General features: G+C 41.4%; 1 protein-coding gene across 1 annotated transcript in view; it reads right to left on the reverse strand.

Annotated features, from left to right (window-relative positions):
• The window catches only part of LOC122805002 (angiotensin II receptor associated protein), a 680,089-nt gene that overhangs the window by 238,274 nt on the left and 415,325 nt on the right, over positions 1 to 26,490 (reverse strand). Inside the window, exon 4 of the mRNA XM_044075256.1 lies at positions 11,990 to 12,203. Coding sequence (XP_043931191.1) covers positions 11,990 to 12,203 — 214 coding nt within the window. The remainder of the gene's footprint in view (positions 1 to 11,989; positions 12,204 to 26,490) is intronic.

The following is a 26,490-nucleotide window of genomic DNA, read 5'->3' on the forward strand; positions in this document are numbered from 1 at the left end:
ACGCTTGGTAGAAACCTGTGATGTAGAGAAAGAACTGGGCACTTTAAGGAAGGAAGAGGAAGGATCTGAAAAGGTAAAAGTCTTAGCAGACATGACCTTCCTCATGGCATCGAAGGCACCAGTGTCTTGGCCCAAGGAGTCCGCCGGTTCCGAAGAAGATGGCAGTCTCCTCGGGGCCGAGACCATGGGCTCCGAACCACAGGAAAGAGCCAAGCTCAACTGCGCTGAGGCCCTGAGAGGAAGAGTCAGAACCGAAGCCTCAGTTTGACTCTCTCCCCCAGAACCAGTGAGAGAGTGTCAGCTCAGAGACCCTTTGATTGGAACCGAAGATGTCAAGGTCGACGGGGCCGAAGGCACTGGAAAAGGCCTCGTCTCCAAGGGTTCCACAACTATCAGGTCCTCACCTTCCGGCTCTGAAGGCTCGAGTGGTCTCGGAGGAGGAGCAGAAATCGTAACCGGGGGATGTCTGGCTCCGATGCCAGATGAGATGAAGCCACAAGCAATTTGGCCAAGGCCGGGTTCTCCAAGACTCTCTGCACCAATGGTCCACATCGAAATCTGAGAGAGTCCTGGAAGAACAGGTCGAAGGAGCTGAAGAATCCACTGACCAAAGGATCAGAGAATTTAACACCTCTGATACTGGTCCCAACCTCGGGACTTGGCTCAGAGACAAAGATTCGGTGCTCGGCTCCGAGGGCTGAGGAGCCGGCGACCGAATCTTCGCCGAGGTGCTTGGAGCTGATGACTTGGGCTCCGATGACACCTTTGAAGACTTCGACCCCTTCGAAGATTTGGAGGTCTGTTCCGACTTATTTAAAGACTCTAGGAAGTCTGACTTTAAGAGTCCTCTATCAATAAGCTTCCTACACCTTTCCAGCATAACTCTGCCACTAAAAGAGTGGCAGATGGAACAGTCCTCTTGCAGGTGTAAAGGCCCTAAGCAACAAACGCATGAAGTGTAGTGGTTGGTGATGGACATCATCTGTCCACAACCACACCGCTTGAACCCTGATCTCGGTTTTTCTGACATATGTAAAAACGAGTAAACAGCAAAAGGTTCAGATCCCTGAACTTTACAGATATTAAGACCACTAACAATCCCACAAAACGTTCAGATACCCGAACACTCACTAACTCTATTTCACAAAAAACAAGCATTAGCAAAAAGGTAGAATAAATGACAGAACCCTGTCAAAAAAATGCAAGTAAAGAAATGACCAAAGGCTTAGGAACAACCGCTCCTACGAAAGCACACAAAGCACATGCTAAGTATCTCAAAAAAAAGCACAAACAGGAAATATTTAGACTAGTACTACTACTACTATACATCAAAAACTATCACAAGTATTGACAATTTTCTGTCAAAAGACAAGAAAAAAAGGTACTGGCCCGAGCTTCTTGCGAAGAGCGTGAGATCCGCTGCAGCGGCAAACTAGTTCTGGGGTTTGGCAGCAGAGCATCATGGGATAGGGACTGTGTCTCGAGCTTCTCAGAGATCTAGAGCTTGGAAAGCGGCTGACTCAGAGCCAATCAATCGGTTCTGCACCCACGTGTAAGAACAAACGGCGAAACTGAACAACTTCACATTATAAGTTAGTACAAAGGGAGAGGATATTTATTCCTGGAACTAAGTAGAGATGCTAAAAGAACAGAATGGTGGAGAGAAAAGGAAAGGAAATGAGCAAGATAAGAGAGTTGACTGGATAGTGAAGGGAAGTCCAATCATTACAGAAGACAGGGTCACAGCGGTTTACTAGGCTAATGACCACAAAGGCCTTTTTAAGCCTTGCCATGCATCCAACCTGACATTTTCTAGTACCCTTGATATGTGCAAGAAGGGATTTGGGAGATGAAACATTTACAAGCAGGGAGCTGGGAGATGAACAATTTACAGGTTACCTGTGTCCATTAGAGACACAGGTGCCAAACTAGGGATCAGTTTCCTGTTCCCCATCCAAATGTCCAAGTTACACTTGAATTGGGATGGAAGGAACTTTGCTTCACATGGATGGGGAGCCCGTTCCAGAAAAGGGGTAGCCTCTGAGATACATACCTGTCTCTCCAGCAGGTCCTATTTATAGCAAAGGCAAGTTTTATGTCCTCAGAATGGGTAATTCTGGTGCAGTCTGTATTGTAGATATGCAGGACGCATATCAGAGTTTGGTCTAACCATGCCTTCTATGCCATGCACAGACCTCCTCTCAACAGCCTGTAGGAGACAGAATACAGGGAACTGTCCTTGAGGCAGTCTCCATAAAACATGTTACTCACACCCTCTATTTTTTTAGTGGGGAACCTCTGTTTACATTCCAGTTATTGGATGCCTAGTTAGGTATATACCAAAGGGGGCACTGTATAGAATGGTAAGTCTGATGAATGCTGAATATACTGGAACAATGTCTTCCTTGGACCTAGATGCCATACCTTTGTTTATAAGTTGCACAACACAGAATGATTTCCTCACTACTGCAGATACACGATGGTCAAAGGCTAGATTACTATATGCGTGTCCCTAAGTGCCTGACTACTGGGTCAGCTTTTAGGGGTGTGTTGTCAATATGATAATGAGCAGGGGTGGATAACTTCCCAAAGGATACTATTCAGTTTTAGTCCATGGCTCTGATGTGTCAGCCTTTCTTGGAGAACATATGTGTCAGTGGGGAATTCTATGACTGCTCCTAATTTGCAATCATCTGCAAATTTAGTCAGGCAGCAGTGATTGACACTGGCCTAGACTTCAGATGTTGCATTTTTTTTTTACAGTAAATGCTAAAAAGGAGTGGTCACAGAACTGATCCCTGAGGGACTCCACTTGTGTCTGGCCTCTTTGTAGAGGTGGACCCTCCAATTCAAACTTCCTGGGTCCTGTTGATAAGCCAGCTGGGTATCCACTGGATGACATAAGGGTTTATACCTCTCCTCTTTACTTTATCAACAAGGCCAGAGTGAGGTATTGTGTCAAATGCCTTGGCCAAGTCAAGGTAGGCAGTGTAAACCATTTTGCCCTCATCCATTGCTTTAGTGACCTTCTCAAAGTCCATCAGGTTAAATAGGCATGACCTGCCCTTGGTGAAACCAAATTGGATTGGACCCAGTGTCTGGAGGTTTCCTATGTCATTACTGATCATTTCCATGATCCTGTTAAGTCAAACATACACAGCACTGTTTGAATTGAAAAGCCCATTGGTGTTAAGTATGACTGACAGCTTGGCTATGCTACTGGATTTTCAGTGTACAAAGGAAGAATGAAGAAATGCTTAGCACTAATGTATGCTATGACATCACACTTTTTGTAGATTTGCATGTCTATGACAACACCAATATTTTTTACACAGCTGTGAGCCTTCAAGGGAAAGGGTTTACTGGTTGCAGATTTTGGACTTTTTAAAGCAAGAAGCCTTCAAGACTAAAGTTCAAACATTATTGAAGGCAGCTTTTGGAGTTAATATACAACTTCAGGCAGTACTTTTTTTTTTGGGGGGGGGGTGGATTCCAGGATATTCTTAAATATAATGGTTAACTTATCATTAATTCTATTACCTGAATAATTTAATAATGAAGAATTAGAAGCAGATGAATTCTGCAACAGTGACGGAGGTAAGTGCGATGATAATGAAGTTAGCAGAAGCTGTAGAAAAAACAAAGTGAAAAAGCTAGGTAAAGTTTCGTAAACAAATGGATGTTGTGGAACCAGTACACTAAATTAGGTATAGAAGGCATTTAGTAAATAAAGGCTTAGAGCATGGAGAGGTATAGTGAAAAGTTTATTAGTGCAATTTTATGGTTTGAAATAAATAGGCAGCTTGCTCACCGTAGAAAATTTTGAGATAACTGAAAGTGGTATCAGATGTTTGTATTATACTACATATACATGCATTAATATATATATATATATATATATATATATATATATATATATATATATATATATATGTGTATGTTTGTGTCTGTGTGTGTGTGTGTGTGTGCATATGTGTGGACCTTTAGTCAGTGAGACTGTACTAATACTGTTCAACTCTTATTTATTGTGGATTCATGGTAAGAAAGGAAAAGAACAAGGCATACATTTACTTAAAGTATGTTCTTACCACTGTACTGACTTGACAATATCCTCCAAAGCTGCTATCACACACTACCTATCGGCTCCCTCAATCCATATTCAGCTGAGCAGACTGGTTTCTCATAAACATAACCTTCAGTTTTATTCACCAACATCCCTGTGAGACATGCTGTCAAATTTTCATTGTCATATTGTTATTTGCCATTAATCCTTCAAGCTGTTTACTTAACTTAGGTCATGGTTACAATTTGGCTCCTAAAAAATAAAGTGTAAAGACTTCTCATCTTCTCTTTGTTGATGATTTACAACCGTATACTCATCAGATGAAGAACTGAAAGCACAGCTGCAGGTTTTCAAAACTTTTTCGGATGATATAAGAACGTCATTTGGTCTTGATAAGTGTGCAAAAGCAACCTTTAAAGCAGGAACACTGCAGCACCAGGAAAAAGTACAGTTTTGTACCTACCATAAATGTAGATGTTCGAAGATCCACATTGCTGCAGTCCTTACACTTGGGTAGTCCGCTGTCCTCGGTCGGCCCGAATATCAAAGTATAAAGCTGACGTCGGTCAAGGCGCATTTGACTGACATCAGGACGTCAGGGTACAAATGCGCATGACTGACGTCATATCCTCAGTCTTTTCTTGCCCCAGATGTCAGAAGACCCTAAAAATAAAGGTCAAAACCAAAAGACAGCAAACAAACAACCAACCATCCTAGCACTAAAAATATGTACAATATATACAATATATACAATATACCTCATATTGACAACCCAACCCACACAACCGCCTCTAACTACAGAGGGGAAGGAGGGAGGATTGGACTGCAGCAATGTGGATCTTGAACATCTACATTTATGGTAGGTATAAAACTGTACTATGTTCTTCATCTCACATTGCTGCAGTCCTTACACTTGGGTAGAATCCCAAAGCAGAGGTAAGGGAGGATGGCCAAACTATAAGGAAGCAGGAGCTGCCAAAATGCCCTGCAAAACAGCAGTGGCAAAACCAGCCCTGGATTTAGAGTAAAGTGGTAGGTGATAATGCCTAGAGAAAGTATGCACTGAACTCCAAGTAGCTGCCTCCAAAATATCCTTAGTTGCCACCCCCCTTTAACATGATGTTGAAGTGGCAGTAGCCCTAGTGGAATGAGGCCTAATCCCAGCTGGAATCTCCTTGCCATGATGGGAATAACAGAAAGCAATGCAAAACCCAATCCACTTAGAAATAGTTTGTTTAGACACAGGCTTGCCCTGAGAACTCAAAGCAAAAGAAACAAACAACTGCTGAGACTGCCTGAACCCTTTAGTTCTGTCCAAATAATATCGCAACTGCCTGTGTACATCTAAAGTGTGCAAAATCTTTTCCCCTTTATTTTGGGGATTTGCATAAAAAGTAGGCAAATGAATAGTTTGGTTTAAAGCCACACTAGAAACCACTTTAGGCATAAAGGAAGGATTAGTACGTAAAGATACCCTATCCTTATGGAAAATTAAGAAAGGCTCAACCGCCATAAGGGCCTGCAACTCAGAAACCCTTCTTGCAGAGGTAATAGCCAACAAAAAAGCAGTCTTCCATGATAAAAACTTTAATTCAGTAGTAGCTGCAGGCTCAAAAGGTTGTAGAGTGAGTTTCTCCAACACAAAATTGAGATCCCAAGCAGGAGTAGGAGCTCTTCGTGGGGGTCTTATATTCTTTGCCCCTCTAAGAAATTGCTTGAACAAAGAATGAGTAAACAATGGTGGGTCACAATCATAGTGAGCCGAAATTGCTGCAGCATGAACCTTAATAGAAGAGAAGGACAAACCTTTGTCCAGTAACTCAGTAAGATATTGAAGAGCCACACTTAAATTAGGCTCAGAAACATCAAAATCCTTTGCTGCACTCCAAAATAAAAATCTCTTCCATTTATCTGCGTACACTTTTCTTGTACTAGGCCTTCTAGCTTCCAAAATAACATTCAAAACTTGCTGTGGAAGTGGAGGCCCACTATGGTTCAAAACAGAATATGCCAGGCTGTTAGGTGCAGAGAGTGAAGCTTGACATTGAGCAAATGACTGTCCTCCTGAGACAACAGGTGTGGAATCGAAGGCAAAGGCCATGGAGGCTTCCGTACCAGGCTTCTCAGTAATGGGTACCAATGCTGTCGAGGCCAATCTGGAGATATCAAAATCATCCTTGGCTTGTCTTGTCTGGCCTTTAGTAGTACCTTTGGGAGGAGAGGCAGAGGCGGAAAGGCATACACATGAAGATTGCTCCAATTGAAGGAAAGAGCATCCACTTTCCAAGCTGTGGGATGAAACCTTTTGTGCAAAACTTTGGCAGCTGGTGGTTTAGTGGAGAAGCAAACAGATCTATGTCTGGAGTTCCCCATGACACTGTCAATTTCTGAAATACATGAGGATCCAATTTCCACTCGTGGGGATCCATAATTTGTCTGCTCAACACATCTGCTAAGGAGTTCTGTGCTCCCGGCAGAAACCTTGGCTGAAGATTTAGCTGTAAACTGAGAGCAGTCTCCCACAAAATCATTGCTTGCCTGCATAGAGGATAAGAATGTGTTCCGCCTTGCTTGTTGATGTACCACATGACAGTTGTGTTGTCCGTTAGAATCAACACCTGCCCTGGAAGAAGTAAATCCTTGAAAGCTATTAATGCAAACTGGACTGCTAACATCTCTTTCAAGTTGATATGTAGATGTTGTAGTCTGGCAGGCCACTTGTCTTGTATCCACTTTCCATTCAGATGAGCTCCCCAAGCTTTGTCTGAGGCATCTGTCGTTAGAATCTGACTCGCCTCTGGCGGGTCACAGAGAGTCCCTTGTTTAGGTGACATTCCTGAGCCCACCACAACAATTCCTTTTGAATGCAAGGTATTATTTGAATGACAGTGTCCAAATCCTGGCAGTGCTGTGTCCATACATTTTTGTGATACCATTGTAGCTTCCTCATATGCAGTTTGGCATTGGGAAGCACCAGAATACAAGATGCCATGAACCCCAAGGCTTGAAGGACTGTCCTTGCAGTCAGCCTGGACTGATGAGACAACTGATGAAAGTAAAGGGAAAGATTCTTTTGTTTGTCCGGGGTCAAAAAGGCCATCTGGGATGCTGTATTCAGTCTCACACCCAGAAAGCACATGTCCTGAGAGGGTACTAGACTGGACTTTATTTCGTTCACAGAATACCCCAGGCATCTTAGCACTGCTATCACATAATCCAAATGACGAAGAAGCTCGTCCCTTCCTTGAGCCAGAATCAGGCAATCGTCCAAATAAGGATAGATCTGTATTCCTTTTAACCTGAGGAAAGCTATCACTGGAGCCAGAACCTTCGTGAACACTCTGGGCAGTAGATAAGCCAAAGGGCAATGCAGAGAACTGATAATGAGAAGTCCCAGCTCGAAAACGCAGATACTTCCTGCAACTCAGACTGATAGGAACATGAAGATAAGCCTCCTTGAGATCCAAAGTTACCATCCAATGATCTTTGCCCAGCAGAGGTAAAAGCTGCTGTAACGTCAACATTTTGAACTTGGGAATGTCCAGATAAGTGTTGAGGATAGATAAGTCCAAAATTGGTCTCCACGTGTTCCCTTTCTTTGGTACCAGGAACAGGCGAGAATAAAATCCTAGGCCCACTTCTGGCATAGGGACCGGCTGTATGGCCCCTATTTGGAGTAACAGAGAAATTTGCTTGTGAGCCTCTATTCTTTGTTGAGGAGGAACGTCTGGCATGCCTTTGAAAGGAGGCAAGGTATGGAAATAAAACCTGTAACCGTGGTAAATGATAGCCAATACCCATCTGTCTTGGGTAATTAAACTCCAATTTTCTTTGAAAAGTGCCAACCTTCCTCCCAAAGGTGCTGCCAGACGAGAAGGTTCTGGCAGCTGAAAAGGTAGGTCATTGGGTCTGTTTACGAAAGGACTGACCCCTGCCCTCACCCGAAGACTGTGCAGGAGAACTCCCTGTTCTAGGCCTGAAAGAGCCCTGAGCTCTGCCCCTACCACGTCTAGATCTACCCCTAGACTGGGAATGATAAGAAGGATACGTCCACCCCTTAGTAGGCCAATTTCTACTAAACTTTGGAGGCTGAACCTGCAAAAAAATCTTTAACAGTCTGCATAGACTTAGCCTTGTCTTCCATTTTCTTTAAAACTGCCTCAACAGGAGAACCAAACAACACATCAGATTGTAAAGGAGCATCTAAAATCCTTGTTTTAACATGGTCAGATAAATTCTGATCCCTCAGCCAGGCGTGCCTGCGAAGAACTGACCCAGTGGCAGCCACCCTAGACGAGGCCTGTACAGCATTCAAAACCACATTGCAAAGAATGCTTACCCACCTGTTCAGAAACATGTACTAAATCTTGTAACTCTTTACAATCAATACCTTCTGCCAGAGCATCAACCTTAGACTTCAATTGAGAAAGGAGATAGTTTTGGTATTTCAACATGTGAAACTGGCAATTCAAAGCCCTCATAGCTAGAGTGGAGGAAGTATAAACTTTCTTTCCCCATCTATCCAAGGCCCTGGCCTCTTTATCTGTAGGAACCGGATTCTTGACAACAGAAGCCTTAACACCTTTAGGCCCCTGACTAACAGTTTCTGGGTCTGCCCTAGGACTTAAGATACTTATGAGCTTCAGGCACCCTGTAATACCTATCCGGTTTAACAGGAGCAGGAGGCAAAGAATCAGGATTAAGAGAAGCCTCTGTAAAAACATCTTCCACCACATCCAAAACAGGAGGTATAGCCAAAGGCCTATGCTGGGGTAAAACAAAATTCCTAAGCCTTTTCCTGGAATCAGAGAAGTCCTGACCTTCCCACTTAAAATGCTCCCTCATAGAATGAAGAGTTTCTGAAAAAGAAAAATCCTCAGGAGGAGAAGCAGAAGGAGTAGAATCATCCACATCAGAATCAGAATAAGGGGAATACTCCTGCAAGTCTTCAGCCGAAGACTCTGAAACATCCGAAGCCTGCTCAAAACTCCCTAGCTCAGGCTCCACCCTGGGTCTCTTATCAGGAGGGGGCAAAGAACCCCTAATCAAAGTAATCAAATCTTCTGCCATTTTAAGCATATGCTTCTTGGGCACAGTTCCTGAAGAACTAGGGGTGACACCAACAGAAGCTAAACCTGGCCTGCCTCTGGGAGAAGCCTTGGAAACAGAAGGAGAGGGCCTAACCACCCTAGGAAGGGAGGGGAGTATAGTAACCTGAGAAGCCCCATCAGCCTGACCTGCCTCCTGAGAGGCCACATCCTGCAATAACAAAGTCTCTCCCTGGGATCCCAAAGAAACCTCCGGTGGAACCACCGGCTCCACCGACACCTCTAAAGAACCGGCGTCCGGTACAGACGGTTCTTCTAGCCTAGGCTTAACTGCTTTGTCCCTGCGCTTCTTCGAAGAAGCGGGCGTCGGAGCATCCGACGGCATTTTATAATTGCACCGCTCCGAAGACTAACCTGGCACAATGTAACCTTCTCTTTATAGTGCGCTTATTGAATCTAGCACAAGAGCGACACCCAACAACGACGTGCTCAGGCCCTAAACAAGGAATACACAAAGTATGATAGTCTCTATGCGGTATCTGTTTCCCACAAGAAATACAATTATTCACTTTTTCTGACATCCGGTAAACCACTGAGGCAAGAAAAAACTAAAATATTCCCCAACGGGGTACTTAGCCAACTTTGACTCGGTCTGAAACTCCGAAATCGAACAATTTCAGAACGCCAACCGGCACTTGCAACGCTGCTTCTGCATCGGACCATGCGGCAAAAAAGACTGAGGATATGACGTCGGTCATGCGCATTTGTACCCTGACGTCCTGATGTCAGTCAAATGCGCCTTGACCGACGTCAGCTTTATACTTTGATATTCGGGCCGACCGAGGACAGCGGACTACCCAAGTGTAAGGACTGCAGCAATGTGAGATGAAGAACATCATCAGTTTTGGACAATAATGTGATATAAAAGAACTTGAGCAAGAGGGAGTGTATAAATATTTGGGAATTGATGAAGGATCAACCATAAAATATGAGCAAATGCAAATAAAACTTAGTAAGGAATACTTTAGAAGACTTATATTAATTCTGAAACCAGGGTTGGTATCTAGGGTATCTAGGAACAAAATCCAAACTATAAACCAATTTGCTCTTCCTGTCCTAACTTACAGTTTTGAAGTGACTGGCTGGCCCCAAAACGTGTTGGATAGATTAGCTAGGAAAACAAGAAGGATGTTTCATACTCACCAAATGATTTATAAAAATCAGTACATACCAAGATTATATATTCCCTGTTCCAAAGGAGGGATAGGCCTTCCTGAAATTGATTACATGTATAGATCTGCAATCGTGGGACTCCACACATATTTGCTGACCTCACACGACACAATTGTACTGAAAGTTTTGAAACATGAAGAGAATAAATCTAAGATGACTTCTCTGCTTAATTTAGCAGAAACATATTGCTGTCAAGCAGGAATGGAAATCAAACCAAAAGTGGATAAAAATCAGGCAGCAACTGAATGTGCCAAAAAAACAAAAGAAAGAATATAAGATGAAGGACCAGATGAGAAGGCAAGAAATGTGGAAAAAGCATAAATATAGTTGCAAGTATACAAAACTTCTGGAAGAACCTCATGCTGATCAGGAATGAACACAGGAATGATTAAGGAGAGGCAAATTAAAACAAAGAGATGAAAGGTTAATATTGGCAGCCCAAGACAGTAGACTAAGTACAAGCTGGTTTACAAAGTCCATTGAACATGTGAGAGAAACAGACAAATGTAGGTTTTGTAACACCGAATTGCAAACAGTTGCACACCTTGTTGCTGATTGCACTGGGGATTATGCAAACATTATGGTAGTGAAGTGGCTAAAAAACACTGGAAACATGAGCTACAAAGCATCACAGAAAATTATGAAGTTTATATCACATGGGATCACCCATTACCAACGGTTCAAAAGATTGATGTTAGAAAACCGGATATAGTGGTCCAAGAAAAGAAGACAAAAGTAGTACTGATAACTGAAATTGGTACACCCAGTGACTACAGTGTTTTGTGAACAGAGAGACACAAAGTCATAAAATATCAGGATCAGCAGCCAGAAACGAGAGCAATGTGGAAGAAAGATACCCAGACAGTTCCAATAGTAGTTGAGGCAACAGGTCTTATAAAAGAGAATCTGCAATCGTATTTAGATATGTTAGCAATCCACGTAACCCCGTACCAATTGCAGAGTCATTATTAGGCAAACTGCAAGTGCTGCGAAGAGCACTTTTGGCTGACATCAAAGATTGAAACAATAATAATTTCATGAACTTTTAATCATACTTTGACTTAGGAATGGGGTCCATTCCTGTCAAAGTATTAGAAACCCAAAAGATATGGAGAAATTAAAAAAGTTCAAAACCCTCACTAACACAAGGCTGCTGTACTACTGAGCATTTCTTCCTACTTCAAGGTACACTGTTTTATATGTGGCAAGGGTTAGACGTGGTAGCCCCCCAACACATACAATAGGGGAATGCAGTTACAAAGCTTCCTTGGAAAAAATGATGCATTGGAATTACAATGGGGGTCAAGATTTTCTGCATTTCTTCAGTGATGGCAGTTTATTTTAGTCTCATTTGTAATACAAACTCTCACAATGCATTACTAATTTTAACAAGAAAAAAAACTGAGGAGATGCACTTGTTATAGATAAAAATGAAGAGGAGCATGGATCTTGGGAAAACACCCCCCTCCCCGAGTGGATACTCATGTTCCAGTTATGATTCTGAGGATCAGGTGTCCATGACGAAATACAACAAAACCTACAATGATGCTTTTTCCAAAGGCTATGCAACACAAATTCATCCAGAGCATGCATAAATTCATATCATGGAGAGATTCTTTAACACAATTAAAAGGAAAGAACTCACCAAAATTAACTGCGTAATCGCCTCCCCTCTCTCGATACATCTGATATGCACAAAAACATGAAAGAGGCTTCAGAATTAGACTAAGGATGGCCATTCCAACACTGAATCGGAACGAGTCTCTCTGCCAACCCGTAAAAACCACCTCACCAACAGGGTAATAAATCCCAAAATCAATGATATCGGTAACAAAAGTGATTATCATCCCAACTAAGAACTGTAAGAGAAGACAAAGAACAGTTAACAAAAATTTTAAAAGTAGTAAAATACAACAGAGACAATCATCTGCCTTAACCTCCCCTATGTAGTCATGACAGACTCTGTGCCATTAAAAAAATGTTGCTGCCCTGTGTTACTTAACAGGATAAATTAGTGAATATATAACATGCTAACTCTCCTGTCTTTATCTTCTTTTGTCTTTCATCTTGACTCAGCATGTTTTTAGCAAAATAAAATCAAGTGCTATTATGTACTAATAGTCTGTTTTGCTATCTAGTGAATACCTCTACATCAGTGGAAGCATGGCACAATAGTTATGGTAATGAGTTTTGAAATAAACTGCATAATCAAGACAAAAGGTTCTTTCCAGCTATTTGTGCACACTGTTGGAATATATGTCAATTAATTAGATGAAACAGTAGGCACCGAATCCAGAGTAAAACGTTTCTATGTCTAGTGGATCTTCCTGGTTAAAAAAAAAAAAAAAAAAAAAAAAACAGACATGCATGCATGCTTTGACAAAAACAATACAAATACACATGCATGCTTTAAAAAATATTAAACATTTGCCAGTGCTGAATGTTGTTTTTCACTTGATGGCCTATAGGAACAGTTGTTAACATGCAATAAATATAAAGTAAGACATTATGGTGTAAACTGAACATCTTCAGCAAAATACATCTTACACATCATACAAAATTACTCAACCCCTACTAGTCTCCCTCCTCTGCATATTACCACTCTTTACCAACTACCATATCTCCCCATTACATATAACTAAAACTCCAACAAATCCGCACTCACTACACCAACATTTACCAGGTCTATCACCCAAAAAAGCACCCACACTCTACCCAACTGACCTTCTTAGATTATTTCATCTTAAATCTAGGTATGTTACCATGCAAAATCCAATAAAACTAAAACAAAAATGCATCTGGTTACATACTTTCTTTCACACATTTCCACCCAAAAATTCACCCAAACTCCAGCCTCACATAACATCAAAAACTCCACACTAAAAGCATTAAATGTACAATTATCTTTTCCTCTCCCAGTCTTCTTCTTCTCCAAATATCAATCTTAGAAGCATGAGGAACATATTCCAAGACATTCTTACATTGCCATTACTGCAAAAGCATTAGTACAATTATTTACTTGATAGATAACACTAGGAAGCAGAAAACCTATGAAAAATCGGAGTCTGACATGCCAACAGATTTTATAAATTGGGTCGGGGACTGACAAAGTGTTTACCTTATAGAGACATGGTACAAGGCTGAGTTCTCACCTTTAAAAGGGAAACTGACTAGGTTTAAAATGGACCACAAGGGGAGCTAATTTAGTACTTAACTATGGACCTACACATGCTTGTATTGCCACGTATTCCACAGACATAATCATAGCTACAGAAATCTGGTTAAAAACAAATATATGACAATGAAATTATCACACCCAATTTCAATATAATTAGGCATGACAAGGCAAATACAGTGGATATAAAAAGTGTACACACCTCTGTTAAAATGCCAGGTTTTTGTGATATAAAAAATGAGACCACAATAAATCATTTCAAAACTTTTCCCCCCTTTAATGTGACCTATAACCTGTACAATTCAATTAAAAAACAAACAAATCTGTTAGGGGAAAAATATAAAAAATTAAAAAATTATAATAAGCTGGTAGCATAAGTGTGCACACCCTTAAACTAATACTTTGTTGAAGCACCTTTTGATTTAAATTACAGCATTCAGTCTTCTTGGGTAGGAGTCTATCAGCATGGCACATCTTGACTTGGCAATATTTACCAAATCTTCCTTGCAAAAGCACTCCAAATCTGTCAGATTATGAGGGCATCTCATGCACAGTCCGCTTCAGGTCACCCCACAGGTTTTCTATTGGATTTAGGTCTGAGCTCTGGCTGGGCCATTCCAAAACTTAATTTTCTTCTGGTGAAGCCATTCTTTTGTTGATCTGGATGTATGCTTGGGGTCAATGTCGTGTTGAAAAGTAAAATTCCTCTTCATCTTCAGCTTTCTAGTAGATGTCTGAAGGTTTTGGACCAAAAGTGGCTGGTATTTGGAACTGTTCATAATTCCCTTCACCTTGACAAAAGACCTGTTCCAGCTGAAGAAAGGCAACCCCAAAGCATGATACTGCCACCACCATGCTTCACCCGTGGGGATGGTGTTCTTTTGGTGATGCGAAGTGTTGTTTTTGTGCCAAACGCATCTTTTGGAATTGTGGCCAAAAAGTTCAACCTTGGTCTCATCAGACCATAACACATTTCCCCACATGCTTTTGGGAGACTTGATGCATTGTTCTGCAAATTTTAGCTGGCCTGGATGTTTTTCTGTGTAAGAAAATGTTTCTGTCTTGCAACCCTACTTTATAGTCGAGACATAAAGAGAATACGGGAGATTGTTGTCACTTGTAGTACACAACCAGTACTTGCCAGAAATTCCTGCTGTAGGTCTCTTGGCAGCCTCTCTTACCATTTTTTGTCTGGTCTTTTCATCAAATCTGGAAGGAGGTCCAGTTATTTGCAACATCACTGTTGTCCCATATTTTCTTCACTTTTTGATGACTCACCTCACTGTGTTCCATGGTGTGGAAGGCTGTCAGCCTAGCCAGAAAGTATTGCACAGATAATTCTATCATTTGTAAATATGAATGTTGAACTACAGACTTGTTTTCTTAATTGAAAGAAAATACTGTGAAATGTTGAACTACAAGCTTGTTTCTTAAATGCAAGAATATGCTGTGAAATGAACTTAAAACAATTTAGCAACATTGCCCTCTGCTGTAAAGAAAGCTAAGTCAAGCATTTCTTGTCTGTCTTTGAAGTTAAAATTATTTCATGTCTGTCCATTTGAAGTTAAAATTTGGAGTCGATGAGTCTGGAGTGAAGCATCCTGCCTATTGTTTTAACTTAAGGAATAATTATTAGAGTTTACATATGGAATGTCTTTTATGGCAGTAGTTTCCTGCCTGTGCAAGATAACAAGAATGTAGTATCTGTCAGCCTGGGAACCCCAAGTGTAAACAAATTATGTAATGGGAATCAGGACTGTAGATAGCAATTTAAACAGAGAGAATCAGAAGGCATTAAGCATTTTTGTCTTGACCATCCAACTCATCAGCACACTTCCTGTTTTCTTACATAAGTTATCTTAGACTTGTGTTTTCTCTTAGAAATAGCTAGAAACTACAAAGATTAGACTAAGTGTTTTTCTGTGATGTCAGAACTGTACTACTGAATTATTTTAAGTATTTCTCTGTGATCTCTGAACTCTTGACTAACACTGTGTAGTAAGAAGTATTATCTTGTGTTTTTATTATTTATTATTAAATATTTTAAAACATTTCAACTGTGGCTGTTTCGTGTAGATAACATTTAAGCTCTAGAGTACACTGCATACTTATAGAGTTTACTGTCCAAGTCACTCCAAATAAGCCTTGACTGTTTAGTCACATTTACCAATTGGATAATAATATTGCACAGTAATAATTGGACACCCTTTTAAGGGCCTTTGAGTAGCTGATAAATATTAGCTGGGTGGTGACAAGTGGTACTACCGTATAGTCTGGGAAAAAGGGGCACAGCTGGAGAACCTGTGCCAGCCTTCCCCAGAAGTGTATGTGTGGTTGTACAAACTCTTATCTGAAAGTGCATGTGTGTCGGCTACTTGGGCAGGGACACAAAGCACTGGTTGGACAGAGAGGATGCTGGAGATTTTAGCTTGCCAAGCTGGCTGACACTATAGCTGGGCCAATGGGGAGTCTTACTGGAGACCTGGAGAGCAAGAGAGTGACCAGCCCCGGACTGACTGTGATCTCTGTGTGCTCTTAAGGGAACATGCACTTTACTGTGTGTACTTGTTATCCTTTCCTCATATATGAGATGCCATCTCTGGTGTTAGTGGTGAGGATTGAGGCTCCTTGATTGCTGGGTCAGGGCATGGGCATCACATTTGTGGTTTGGTAGTATTGGGATATCCACATCACATATTAATTGGTTGGAAAATACTAACTGGCTTGTAGTGGTGTGGGTAGAGTGAATTCCGAAAGTGTTTTGTACTCAGCCACGCAGTGAATACTCTGAGTTCAGATTACAATTGTTTTATTTCTTTGTTAGCTTAGTTAGTCAGGGTGAGCAGGCAGCATGTCAGCAGAGGAGTATGGAAAGCTGACAAGGAGCCAGCTGGTGGAGATGTGCCAGGCTAGGGGACTGGTGCATGGAAACCTGACTGCAGCCTTGGTTGCAGCTGCATCAGAAAACAGCAACCAGGAGGACAATCAGACTGGCAGTGGATATATAATACTGTCAGAGAATGAACAGCTCAACCTTTCTGCAGTGGATTTAAAAATCCAGCTGGAGCTAAAGAGGCTCAAGTTGGAGGCCAGGCATTTGGAAACAGAAGCAGCTGAGAGACTGAGGAGTCTACAGACTGAGGAGAACAAGAAACTGTTATGTCTAGAAGCTGAGGAAAAGGAAAAGCAGAGGCAGGATGAGAAGGAGATGCTGACTCTTCGCCAGAGTCATGGAGGTAATGGGGAAGGGACTAACTGGACCACAGAAGCACAACAGGTCAGTAAATTTCTTCTGTAGTTTAAAGAGGGGGATAATGTTTAATTCGTATGTTTGAGAGGTTATATAAACAGTATGAAGTTGTCCAAGGGCTCTGGGTACGGTTCCTGACCCCCTTACTCCATGGTAAAGCTGTAGCTGTACTGTCTAAAATGTTTTTTTTTTCTCATTTTTTTTATTGATTTTCAAGAGTATAATTACAATTTTTAACAAGAAAAAACAATGTAATATCAAATTTTTACAAAAGCTATATACAAAGTCCAAAATATATACCAAATCTTCAATAACATTACATTTTGTCTAATAGTTTTTTAAGCTTTATCCAGGCAATTTGTTTATGACTCATGTTTGAGGAGTGTAACACAGCTGTTTGTAATTCCCTACTACAAATAATCTTAGTAAAAGATATAAATTCCTTAAATGAGAGGTTATTTTTACATTTCCAATTTCTAGTAATAGTTTTTCTTGCTATAGCAAGTAGAGTCCAAAGGAAGTTCATTTGATTCAGTGGAACATACCTTGGCATTGGTGCATTAAAAAGTATCATAGAATCAGAGATCTCGCATCTGTCTGACCACAAAGCTTAAAAAAAAATTTTAAATTCCATCCAAAATGTGGTTATTGTTCTGCATTCTAAAAACATATGTGCCCAGTCAGCATCTGTTAGCTCCTCGCATCTCCAACATCTATTAAAATCTTTCTTGCTTATTCTAGAGGTTTTTTGGTGCAATAAAACTTCTAAGAATGAATTTCCATGTAAAAATGTTCCAATATGTGGAAGAAGAGGTATGGTAAACAGATCTGAGAATTAGAAGTTATGTACCTACCATAACGTTCCATGTTAGTTGTCTTCTTCTCGCCTTCTTTCTTGCTGGATGGGTTCGGAGCCGAGGATCGGCCACTCTAAAAGCTCGAGAGCTAGTTCCACCGGCTCGAGGCTCCCCTATATCCCACAATGCTAGGCGGTAACTCCTCAGATCTCGTTTGAAAGCTAAGGCCAGCAAGAAAAATTCCATAAGGAATAAGAAAAACTCCTCTAGGTCTGTCCTGGCTAGGGGGAAGGAGGGTGGGACGCAAGAAAGAAGGCGAGAAGAAGACAACTAACATGGAACGTTATGGTAGGTACATAACTTCTAAATGTTAAGTTGTCTATCTCGCCTTCATTCTTGCTGGATGGGACCGTGTCCCTAGCACCTTGTCCCGGGTGGCCTATCAGAACAGACTCTTGAGTACAGTGGAACCAAAGTTGGCTCGGTCTCTGGATGCCAAGTCCAACTTATAATGAGAAATGAAGGTATGGGGGGAAGCCCAAGTAGCTGCAGAACAAATTGAATCAATAGGCAGCCTATCTTGGAAAGCTATAGAAGTGGCTAAGGCTCAAGTTGAATGAGCCTTGGGCTTGGATGGCAACTGTTGATGTCTTATCTGGTACACTAGGGTAATCAACGAAGTAAGCCATCTGGAGAGAGACACTTTAGAAACTGGAAGGCCCATTCTACCTTCTGCATAAGAAACAAATAGTTGGTCAGATTTTCTGAATTGTTTGGTTCTGTCTAAGTAGTACCTAAGTTGGCGATGAATATCTAAAAGGTGTAACTTTTGTTCTGATCTATTAGAATAATTAGGGAAGAAAACAGGAAGCTCAATGGTTTGATTCAAATTTGCCAGTGAAGCTACCTTGGGCAAAAAAGACGGGTTAGTACGTAAGGATACCCTGTCCTTATGAAATACAAGAAAAGGGGGTCGACTACACAGAGCATGGAGTTCAAAGACTCTTCTAGCTGAAGTGATAGCTACTAAAAAGAGTGTTTTCCAAGAAAGTAATTTTATTGAACATGAAGCCGCAGGTTCAAAGGGGGAAAGAATTAAGGACGTCAGAACCAAGTTGAGATCCCATTGGGGAGGAGGATCTCTGATGGGTGGTTTGAGGAGAAAAACTCCCTTTAAAAAGGCTTTGCAGAGTTTGTGAGACATGATGGAGGACTCTGAAACTCCAACATGAAAGTTCGAAATTGCTGCCAACTGAACTCTAATGGTAGATGGAGACGAACCTGAGTGGAAAAGTTCGGCTAGAAAGTCTAGAACTGATTGAATGGAAGCAGTGAAAGGATCTATATTCTTTGACTGCGCCCAATAGGAAAAACGTTTCCACTTGTTAAGATAAATCTTCCGAGTGGAAGATTTATGAGAGGCTATCAAGATATCTCTAACAGAGTGAGATATCAGAGGAAGCCTGGCTAAAGTTGGAATTGGAGGAACCAAGCTGTGAGGTTCAGAGAGGGAAGGGAGTGGTGCAACTGACCGGACTGATGGGTCAAAAGGTTTGGAACTGGGTCCAAATGCCAAGGTTGTTCCAACAGATAACGGTGGAGAAAAGGGAACCAAATTTGTCGAGGCCAGTAAGGGGCAATGAGGATCATGGAAGCTTCCTGAGCGATGGCTTTCTGTATCAGCTGAGATATCAGGGGGAAGGGAGGAAAAGCATACAGAAGTCCCCGGGGCCAAACGTGCACTAGAGCGTCTCTGCTGGGGTGGCCTGGTTGGGGAAAAAGGGTGAAAAAATCGTCGCACTTGCTGTTTTGGGGAGTAGCGAAAAGGTCGCAGCAAGGCCGACCCTACTTTCGAAAAACTTTCTCCAACACTGAATTCTTCAGAGACCACTCGTGAGGCATGAGAATAGCTCTGCTCAATTTGTCTGCTATCACATTGGACTTCCCGGGGATGTGCGTTGCTAACAGAAATCGCTGAGAAGAAATCGCTGAGAAGAAATCGCCCATTGCCACAGTCTGAGTGCCTCTCGACATAGGGGGTAAGATCTGGTTCTGCCTTGTTTGTTGATGTACCACACTACAGACATGTTGTCTGTCTGAATTGCTATCGTTCCCTTGGGAAGAGAGTCTTGTAAAGCTTGCAACGCTAGAAGCACTGCTCTCATCTTTAGGACGTTTATGTGCAAGTGTCACTCGAACGGTTGCCACATGCCCTGGACTGTCCTGCCCTGGTAATGCCCCCCCCACCTGATCAGGGAGGCGTCCGTTGTCACTGTAGCAACTGGAGGGGGAGGGACAAAAGGTCTCCCTAGGAGGAGCTGGGGAGATGTGATCCACCAAGAGAGATGATTCTTGCATGATTGAGTTATCCGAATAAGATGGGACATTGGAAGTCATTGGTAAGACCATTGTGTGAACAGCATCCATTGTAAAATTCTCATATGGAAGTGAGCTTGTGGTAGAAGGGGAATGGCCGCCGCCATAATCCCTAGGACTTTCAGGATCAGTTTGGCTTTGACTTTGTTGCTCTGCAAGACAAGAGAGACCTGTCTGTGTATGTCTGCTATTCTTTGCTCTGTGAGTCTGGCTGACATATTGACTGTGTCTAGATTTGCGCCTATGAAGGTAATAACACGACAAGGCGACAAGACAGACTTTTCGTAGTTTACTGAAATGCCTAGTGCCTGACATGTGTGAAAGGTGTAGTCTCTGGCGAGAAGTAAAAGATGCTTGGTGGGGGCTGTAAGGAGCCAGTCATCTAAATAAGGAAACACCTGGAATCCTTGTCGTCTCAGATGAGAGGCTACCACTGCCATGCATTTGGTAAACACTCGGGGGGCTGTAGTGAGACCAAAGGGCAGGGCTCTGAATTGGAAATGACTGGTTCCCAGCCTGAAGCGGAGAAACCTCCTGGAGCGTCGACTCATTCTGATATGATAGTACGCGTCCTGGAGATCTATGGAGCACATCCAGTTGTCCCGCCCCAAAAGGGGTAGAATGGACTGCAGCGTGACCATCTGGAACTTTGTTTTCTTGACAAACTTGTTCAAGTTGCTGAGATCCAGAATGGGTCTCCAGTCCCCTGTTTTCTTTGGAACCAAAAAGAATTTGGAGTAGATTCCGGATCCTGTTCGGTCTGCTGGAACTGGTTGAATGGCTCTTTTTGCGAGCAGCTTTGAAATTTCTAATGCTGCTTGCTCCCTTTGACTGGGTGGAACGTCTGGAAGGGATTTTCTGGATTGTTTCGGAATGAAAAGGAAAGGGATTCTGTAGCCTTCGGAAATGATAGACTGTACCCACTTGTCTTGAGTTAGGGATAGCCAGGCTTCTGGGTACAGCGACAATCTTCCCCCGACTGCCTCCGAAGGTGGACAAGCAACACCTCAGGGATGCTGAAAGGGCTTGTCGGAAAAGGATTCTCGACTGCCCTGATTCTGCGGACCCCCTCTGCCTCTAGGACGGCGTCTGCCATTATTGTTCCCCCCTCTGCCTCTAGAGGGGAATCAACTCTGTGCGTCAGGCAAATCTCCTTGAGATTGTTTGCGGAACCACATCTTTCCCCCCTTCTGGTCTTTGGGGTAAGGTCTAGAAGGAGTAGAAAAACTGACTCCGACGGCAGAGAGAGTTTTGCCATCAGTCTTGCACCTAGTCAGGGTCTCCTTCACTTGAGGACCAAAGAGGGATGATCCATCAAAGGGGGAATTAGTGAAGGACGCCTTGAAAGGGTCCGCAAAGTTACACAGCTGCATCCAGGCGTGCCTACGTAAGGCTACACCTGTGCCTGCCGCTCTACTTGCTTCATCCGCCGCATATGAAAGGAGGCGCATGGAGGAGTTAGTTATAGAGTTAAGGGTCGCCAGCTGAGAGTTCATTCTATCCTGAAAACCCGCAGCTGTTGGGTCCTTTAACATTTCACTCGCTTCCTTGAGCAAATCCCTCTGAAGACGTGTAAAATGACACAGGTAATTCAGCGATCTCATAGTAAAGGTCACTGACGAGAACATCTGCTTCCCGTACCTGTCCATCGACCTAGACTCCTTGTTAGGAGGATGAACCGGCACTGAAGGATCAGCTAACTCCTTCTTGGTGGCCGCAGCCACCACCATAGCATCAACAGAGACGCCTTTGGTCAAAAATTCTTTGTCCTTTGGGGCCGTAATGAATTTTGATGGTCTCCTGGGGGTGGGTTCCACTGAATCAGGAGCCGCCCTAGCCTTATTTGCCACCACTTGCATAAGGGGGTCAAAGGGAGGGGACACCCAGGAGGTGGAAGGGCGAGAGCCAAACGCCTCAAGATACACTGATTCATCCTCTGAAGGGTTGAGGGATGGCCAATTCCCCCTCTGTTTTAAGATTTCAAGGATGTCTGCAAAGGAGACATCTTCAGAGGGGGAACGAGGGGAACCTTCAGAATCCTCTAAATCAGTGTCAGAGGTGACAGACTCGGGGGAGTCAATGTGCTTCCTCTTACACTGCCTCTTCCTAGGGGGCTCTCCTACTGGGTCAGGAGAGGCCTCGGAAGAGGAGGAGATCCCCACTGGGGAAACTTGAGGAGCTGGCTCTCTACGGTCGGGGATGAGAGAGTGAGTAGAAATCACTGGAGGCACCATGAGGGGAGGGGCAGAAGGAGCCGACTGTGGAGTTGAACCAGGTTCTAACACGCTCCTCGTGACCTCGAAGGCACCCCTGTCAGGCAGAGCCGGAGGTCTCCATTCCGAAAAACTGAAAACCTCCCGCGGCACTGACAGTGATGGCTCCGAGGCCGATGTCGGAGCCGAACTCACCAGCGCCGAAGCACCGAGAGGGAGAGCGGGGTCGGACAAGGGTCCGATGCCACTCGCCCCCTCGGAGCCGACAAGGGATGTCCGGCGCCAAAATTCTTCCAAGGAAGATATCGGAGCCGACGACGGAACCAAAGACAAAGGTATCGGTTCCGACGCCACCACAGTCTCGGGTCCGAGCCGCCCCGGCTCCGAACTCAAAAGAGTCAGAGGAGGAACATTTTGAGTGATGGGAATAGTTCTCGACTGTTGAGTCGGACTTTGAAGCATCTGGGCTAGTGCCTCGGACTTAAGAAGTCGACTCACTACTCTCTGAAGGTCATGGTCCGATAACCTGGAAGACCTAGAAGAGTGGGATCTATGGCTCCGTTCAGACAGCAAAGGTGATGCTGGAGCCGAATGAACAGAGCCGATAGATGGGGATCGGGACCTTTTCCTAGATGTCGGTTCTGACAACTTGATCGGAGCCGACTCAGCTATGTCTTCCTCGGCTTCGGCCGGACCCGAGGACACAGTAGGGGCTTGCATTCGAGATTCATCGGCTCCGGCCGGAGCCGATGTTCGAATAGCCTTAGGACCTCCACAGGACGGCTCAGAGGCTGGAGCCGAAGGTCTGGATGGCTTAGAGGGTTTCCCCGAGGACTGAGTCGAGGGACCCTCAGGCTTCAATAAGCCTCTTAGTATAAGTTTATTTTTTCGCTCCTGCAGGACCCTAGGGCTGAATCCATGGCAAACAGCACATGAGTCCTGCAGGTGCAAAGGCCCCAGGCAGTAAACACAAGAAGTGTGACTGTCTGTCAGAGACATCTTCTGACAGCACGAGTCACACTTCTTGAAGCCTGAGACCTTCGATTCTTTGGACATGTCCGAAGGAGAGTGTAACCACAAACACCCACAGACACACACTGATTACACTGGAGAAATTTTAAATTAAAGTCTAATAATTAAATTAGAAAATAATCCCTACAAAACACAGACACTCCAACTACTAAGGAAGGGAGGGGCTGGGCCTAAAGCCTAAGGGAATAAAATTAACAATTTTAGGAAATTTTTAGGGGAAAAATTGACTATAAAGGTAATAAACCACTAAACTTTTAAAACTATGAGGTAAGGCTGACTCAAAAGGGGGTATAAACTGAAAAATCACTAACTATTTCAACTAACCTGAGAGCCGGTTGAAAAAAGCACCTCGGTCGCTGTAGCGGCAAATGAGATCCGAGGAGTTACCGCCTAGCATTGTGGGATATAGGGGAGCCTCGAGCTGGTGGAACTAGCTCTCGAGCTTTTAGAGTGGCCGAGTCGGAGCCGAGGATCGGCTCCGAACCCATCCAGCAAGAATGAAGGCGAGATAGACAACTTAACATTTAAAGTTTTATCATTTATATGCATTTAGGAGTTGTTGAAATTGTTGATATATTTCCATAAATTGTCGTCTAATATTATTAGATCTGATCTAAGAATGTTGTAAAATCTTGACAATGAGATACCATTATTATAGCCTATATTGGTGAAGTCAAAGAGGATGGATAATTTTTGGAAAGGTCTGTTATAGCAGGAAAATGATGTCTTTTAAATTATGTTAAAATAAATTCTCTGAAGATTCGAATATTTAACCAGTTATTTTGGTAGATATTATACCTGGCTAAAAGGTAGGTAGTATCATGAATATTATTAGTTCCTAAAAACTGATGCCAGAATAATAACCCATTTTCTTCCATAATTTTTATTTTCATCATGTTAAAAGAATCAAAGCATCCCTTGGTTAAGATTATTGGAAACATTAGAATGGACAAATTGTTGTTCAAAAGGTTCTTATTCATTACTTTTTTAAAATTTTGCAAGATATATTTAATTATAAGAATAAGATGTGATTTCTCCTGCTCACTGTTGAAGAATTCTTTAATAACTATAAATAGCTTAATATTTTCAGAACAATATATGTTTTTGAAAAACTTGTCAAAATTACTTAATAGTATTGTTTTATGTAAATGTTTCCAATTTGAATGGTATTTTGGACTTAACCACCGACTTGTTATATTAAGAATAATGACATCAGCATAAAGTTCAAAATTTGGAAAAGCAATCCCTCCTTCAATCCAGTTTTTATAGTGCCAATCATATTTAATCCTTGTTTTTTGAGGATACCATAGAAATTTAATTAATATAGTGTTTATGTGGTTAAGTTTTCTAGAAGGAGGAGCCAATAATGTTTGAAGATAAAAAAGAATTTTTGGTAATAGAATCATTTTTATCAGAGATAATCTTTCTTCTATAGTAAAGAACATTTTCTTCCATCTATTAATGTATTCTGTGATTTTATTTAATAAAAGTTTATAATTTATATTTATAGTGTCCTTCCATTTAGACAGAATATGAACCCCTAGATATTTCAATTCATCATTGGTCCAGTTAAAGTTATTGTAATTAGATAGAGTATTATTAAATTTTTTTATTGATGAGAATAGTTTCTGTTTTATTTTGGTTAAATCTAAGGTTTGAGATTTCCTCAAAGAGTTTTAATAATCTGATATTGTAATCAATAGTTGAATCAATATTTCCAATAGTTAATAAGATATCATCTGCAAAGAGTAACATTTTAGAAGAATATTTCTCATTAACATCAAAACGTTTTATGTTTATATTGTTTCTTATAAAATTAGCAAATGGTTCTATTGCTAATGCAAATCGTAGTGGGGATAAAGGGCAACCTTGTCTAGTGCCTTTTAGAATTTGAAGTGGGCCAGATAAAAAAGTGCCGATTTTAATATACGCTATAGAACCTTCATATAATTTTTTTAACAAGTTTAAGATTTCTGAGGAGAAATTATATTCTTTTAATACCATAAATAAGTATGTCCAGTTAACAGAATCAAATGCTTTACCTAGATCTAGACTGATGAATGATAATTCTTTTTTTTTATTTGCAAAATCTATTAAAGTTAAAAGTCTAATAGTATTATCCTGAACTTTTCTGTTCAGTATAAAACCTGTTTGATCGTTGTTTATTAAAGTCAGCATCATTTGATTTAATCTGTTTGCTAAAATAGACGTAAATATTTTATAATCTATATTTAATAGGGAAATAGGACAATATGATGAAACAAATTTGGAGTCCTTATCTTGCTTTAGAATGGGAGAAATTAATGAATATTTCCAAGAAGGACAAAGTTTGTCACTTATTCGAACTTCCTCAAGTGCTTTCATTAATATCTTCAAAGCGGAATAAGGGAAATTTTATATAATTCACCTTTTATGCCATCAAGACCAGGGGCTTTATTATTTTTAAGATTTTGTATTCTTTCTAACTTCTATTAATGATATTGATTTAAGTAATCTATTATTTTGTTCTTTAGAAAGTTTATTTATATTGTTTTTTTAGAAATTCTATTTTTGAACTATTATTAGTCAAGTTTAAGTTTGATTTATTCATTGTTTCAGGATATGAACGAAAAATCTCTAAAATATCTTTTAGATCTGAAGAAGGTTTTGAATTGAGTTTAGATGTGTCTAATATTTCAATTATGTGTTTACTCTTGTGAAAACTTTTTGTTTTGGCTGCTAATCTATGCATATGTTTTGGATTAGATGAATAAGATTGTAATTTTAACCTCTCTAAATTAATTGCTACTTTATGACTAAGAATTTCTAAATATTCGAGATTTAGTTGTTTTAATTCCAGATTCGAGCCCAATTCTTTGGGGTGTAAGTTCTTTTTTAAAATGTCAATTTTCAATTGTATATTTAATAATTCTTTGTCCCATTCTTTCCTTTTATGTAAATACCAGGTTTTTATTTTCCCATATATATAAGATTTTAAAGAGTCCCAAATAAATACTTTATTTGTGTTATTATTATTATTAAGTTCAATATAATAGTTTACTTCCTTTATAAACCATTTTTTGAATCATTTTATCTTAATAATATAGGCTGGTAGTCTCTGCCAATGAATAAGATTGTTTGGTTTAATTTTAAATAGTATGGCATTGTGGTCTGACAGAGGGCATGATGTAATCACTACATCTTGAGTCTTAGATAATAGGCTGTCAGATATAAACACTTTATCAATAGTCGTCTGTGTACCATATCTATAAGAAAAGTGAGTAAAATTGAGAGACCTCTGCTCTTTGATCATGTACATGTCTT

This window comes from Protopterus annectens, chromosome 1.part1 (genome assembly GCF_019279795.1).
Source record: "Protopterus annectens isolate FY-2018-M chromosome 1.part1, PAN1.0, whole genome shotgun sequence".
NCBI classification, from domain to species: Eukaryota; Metazoa; Chordata; order Ceratodontiformes; family Protopteridae; genus Protopterus; species Protopterus annectens.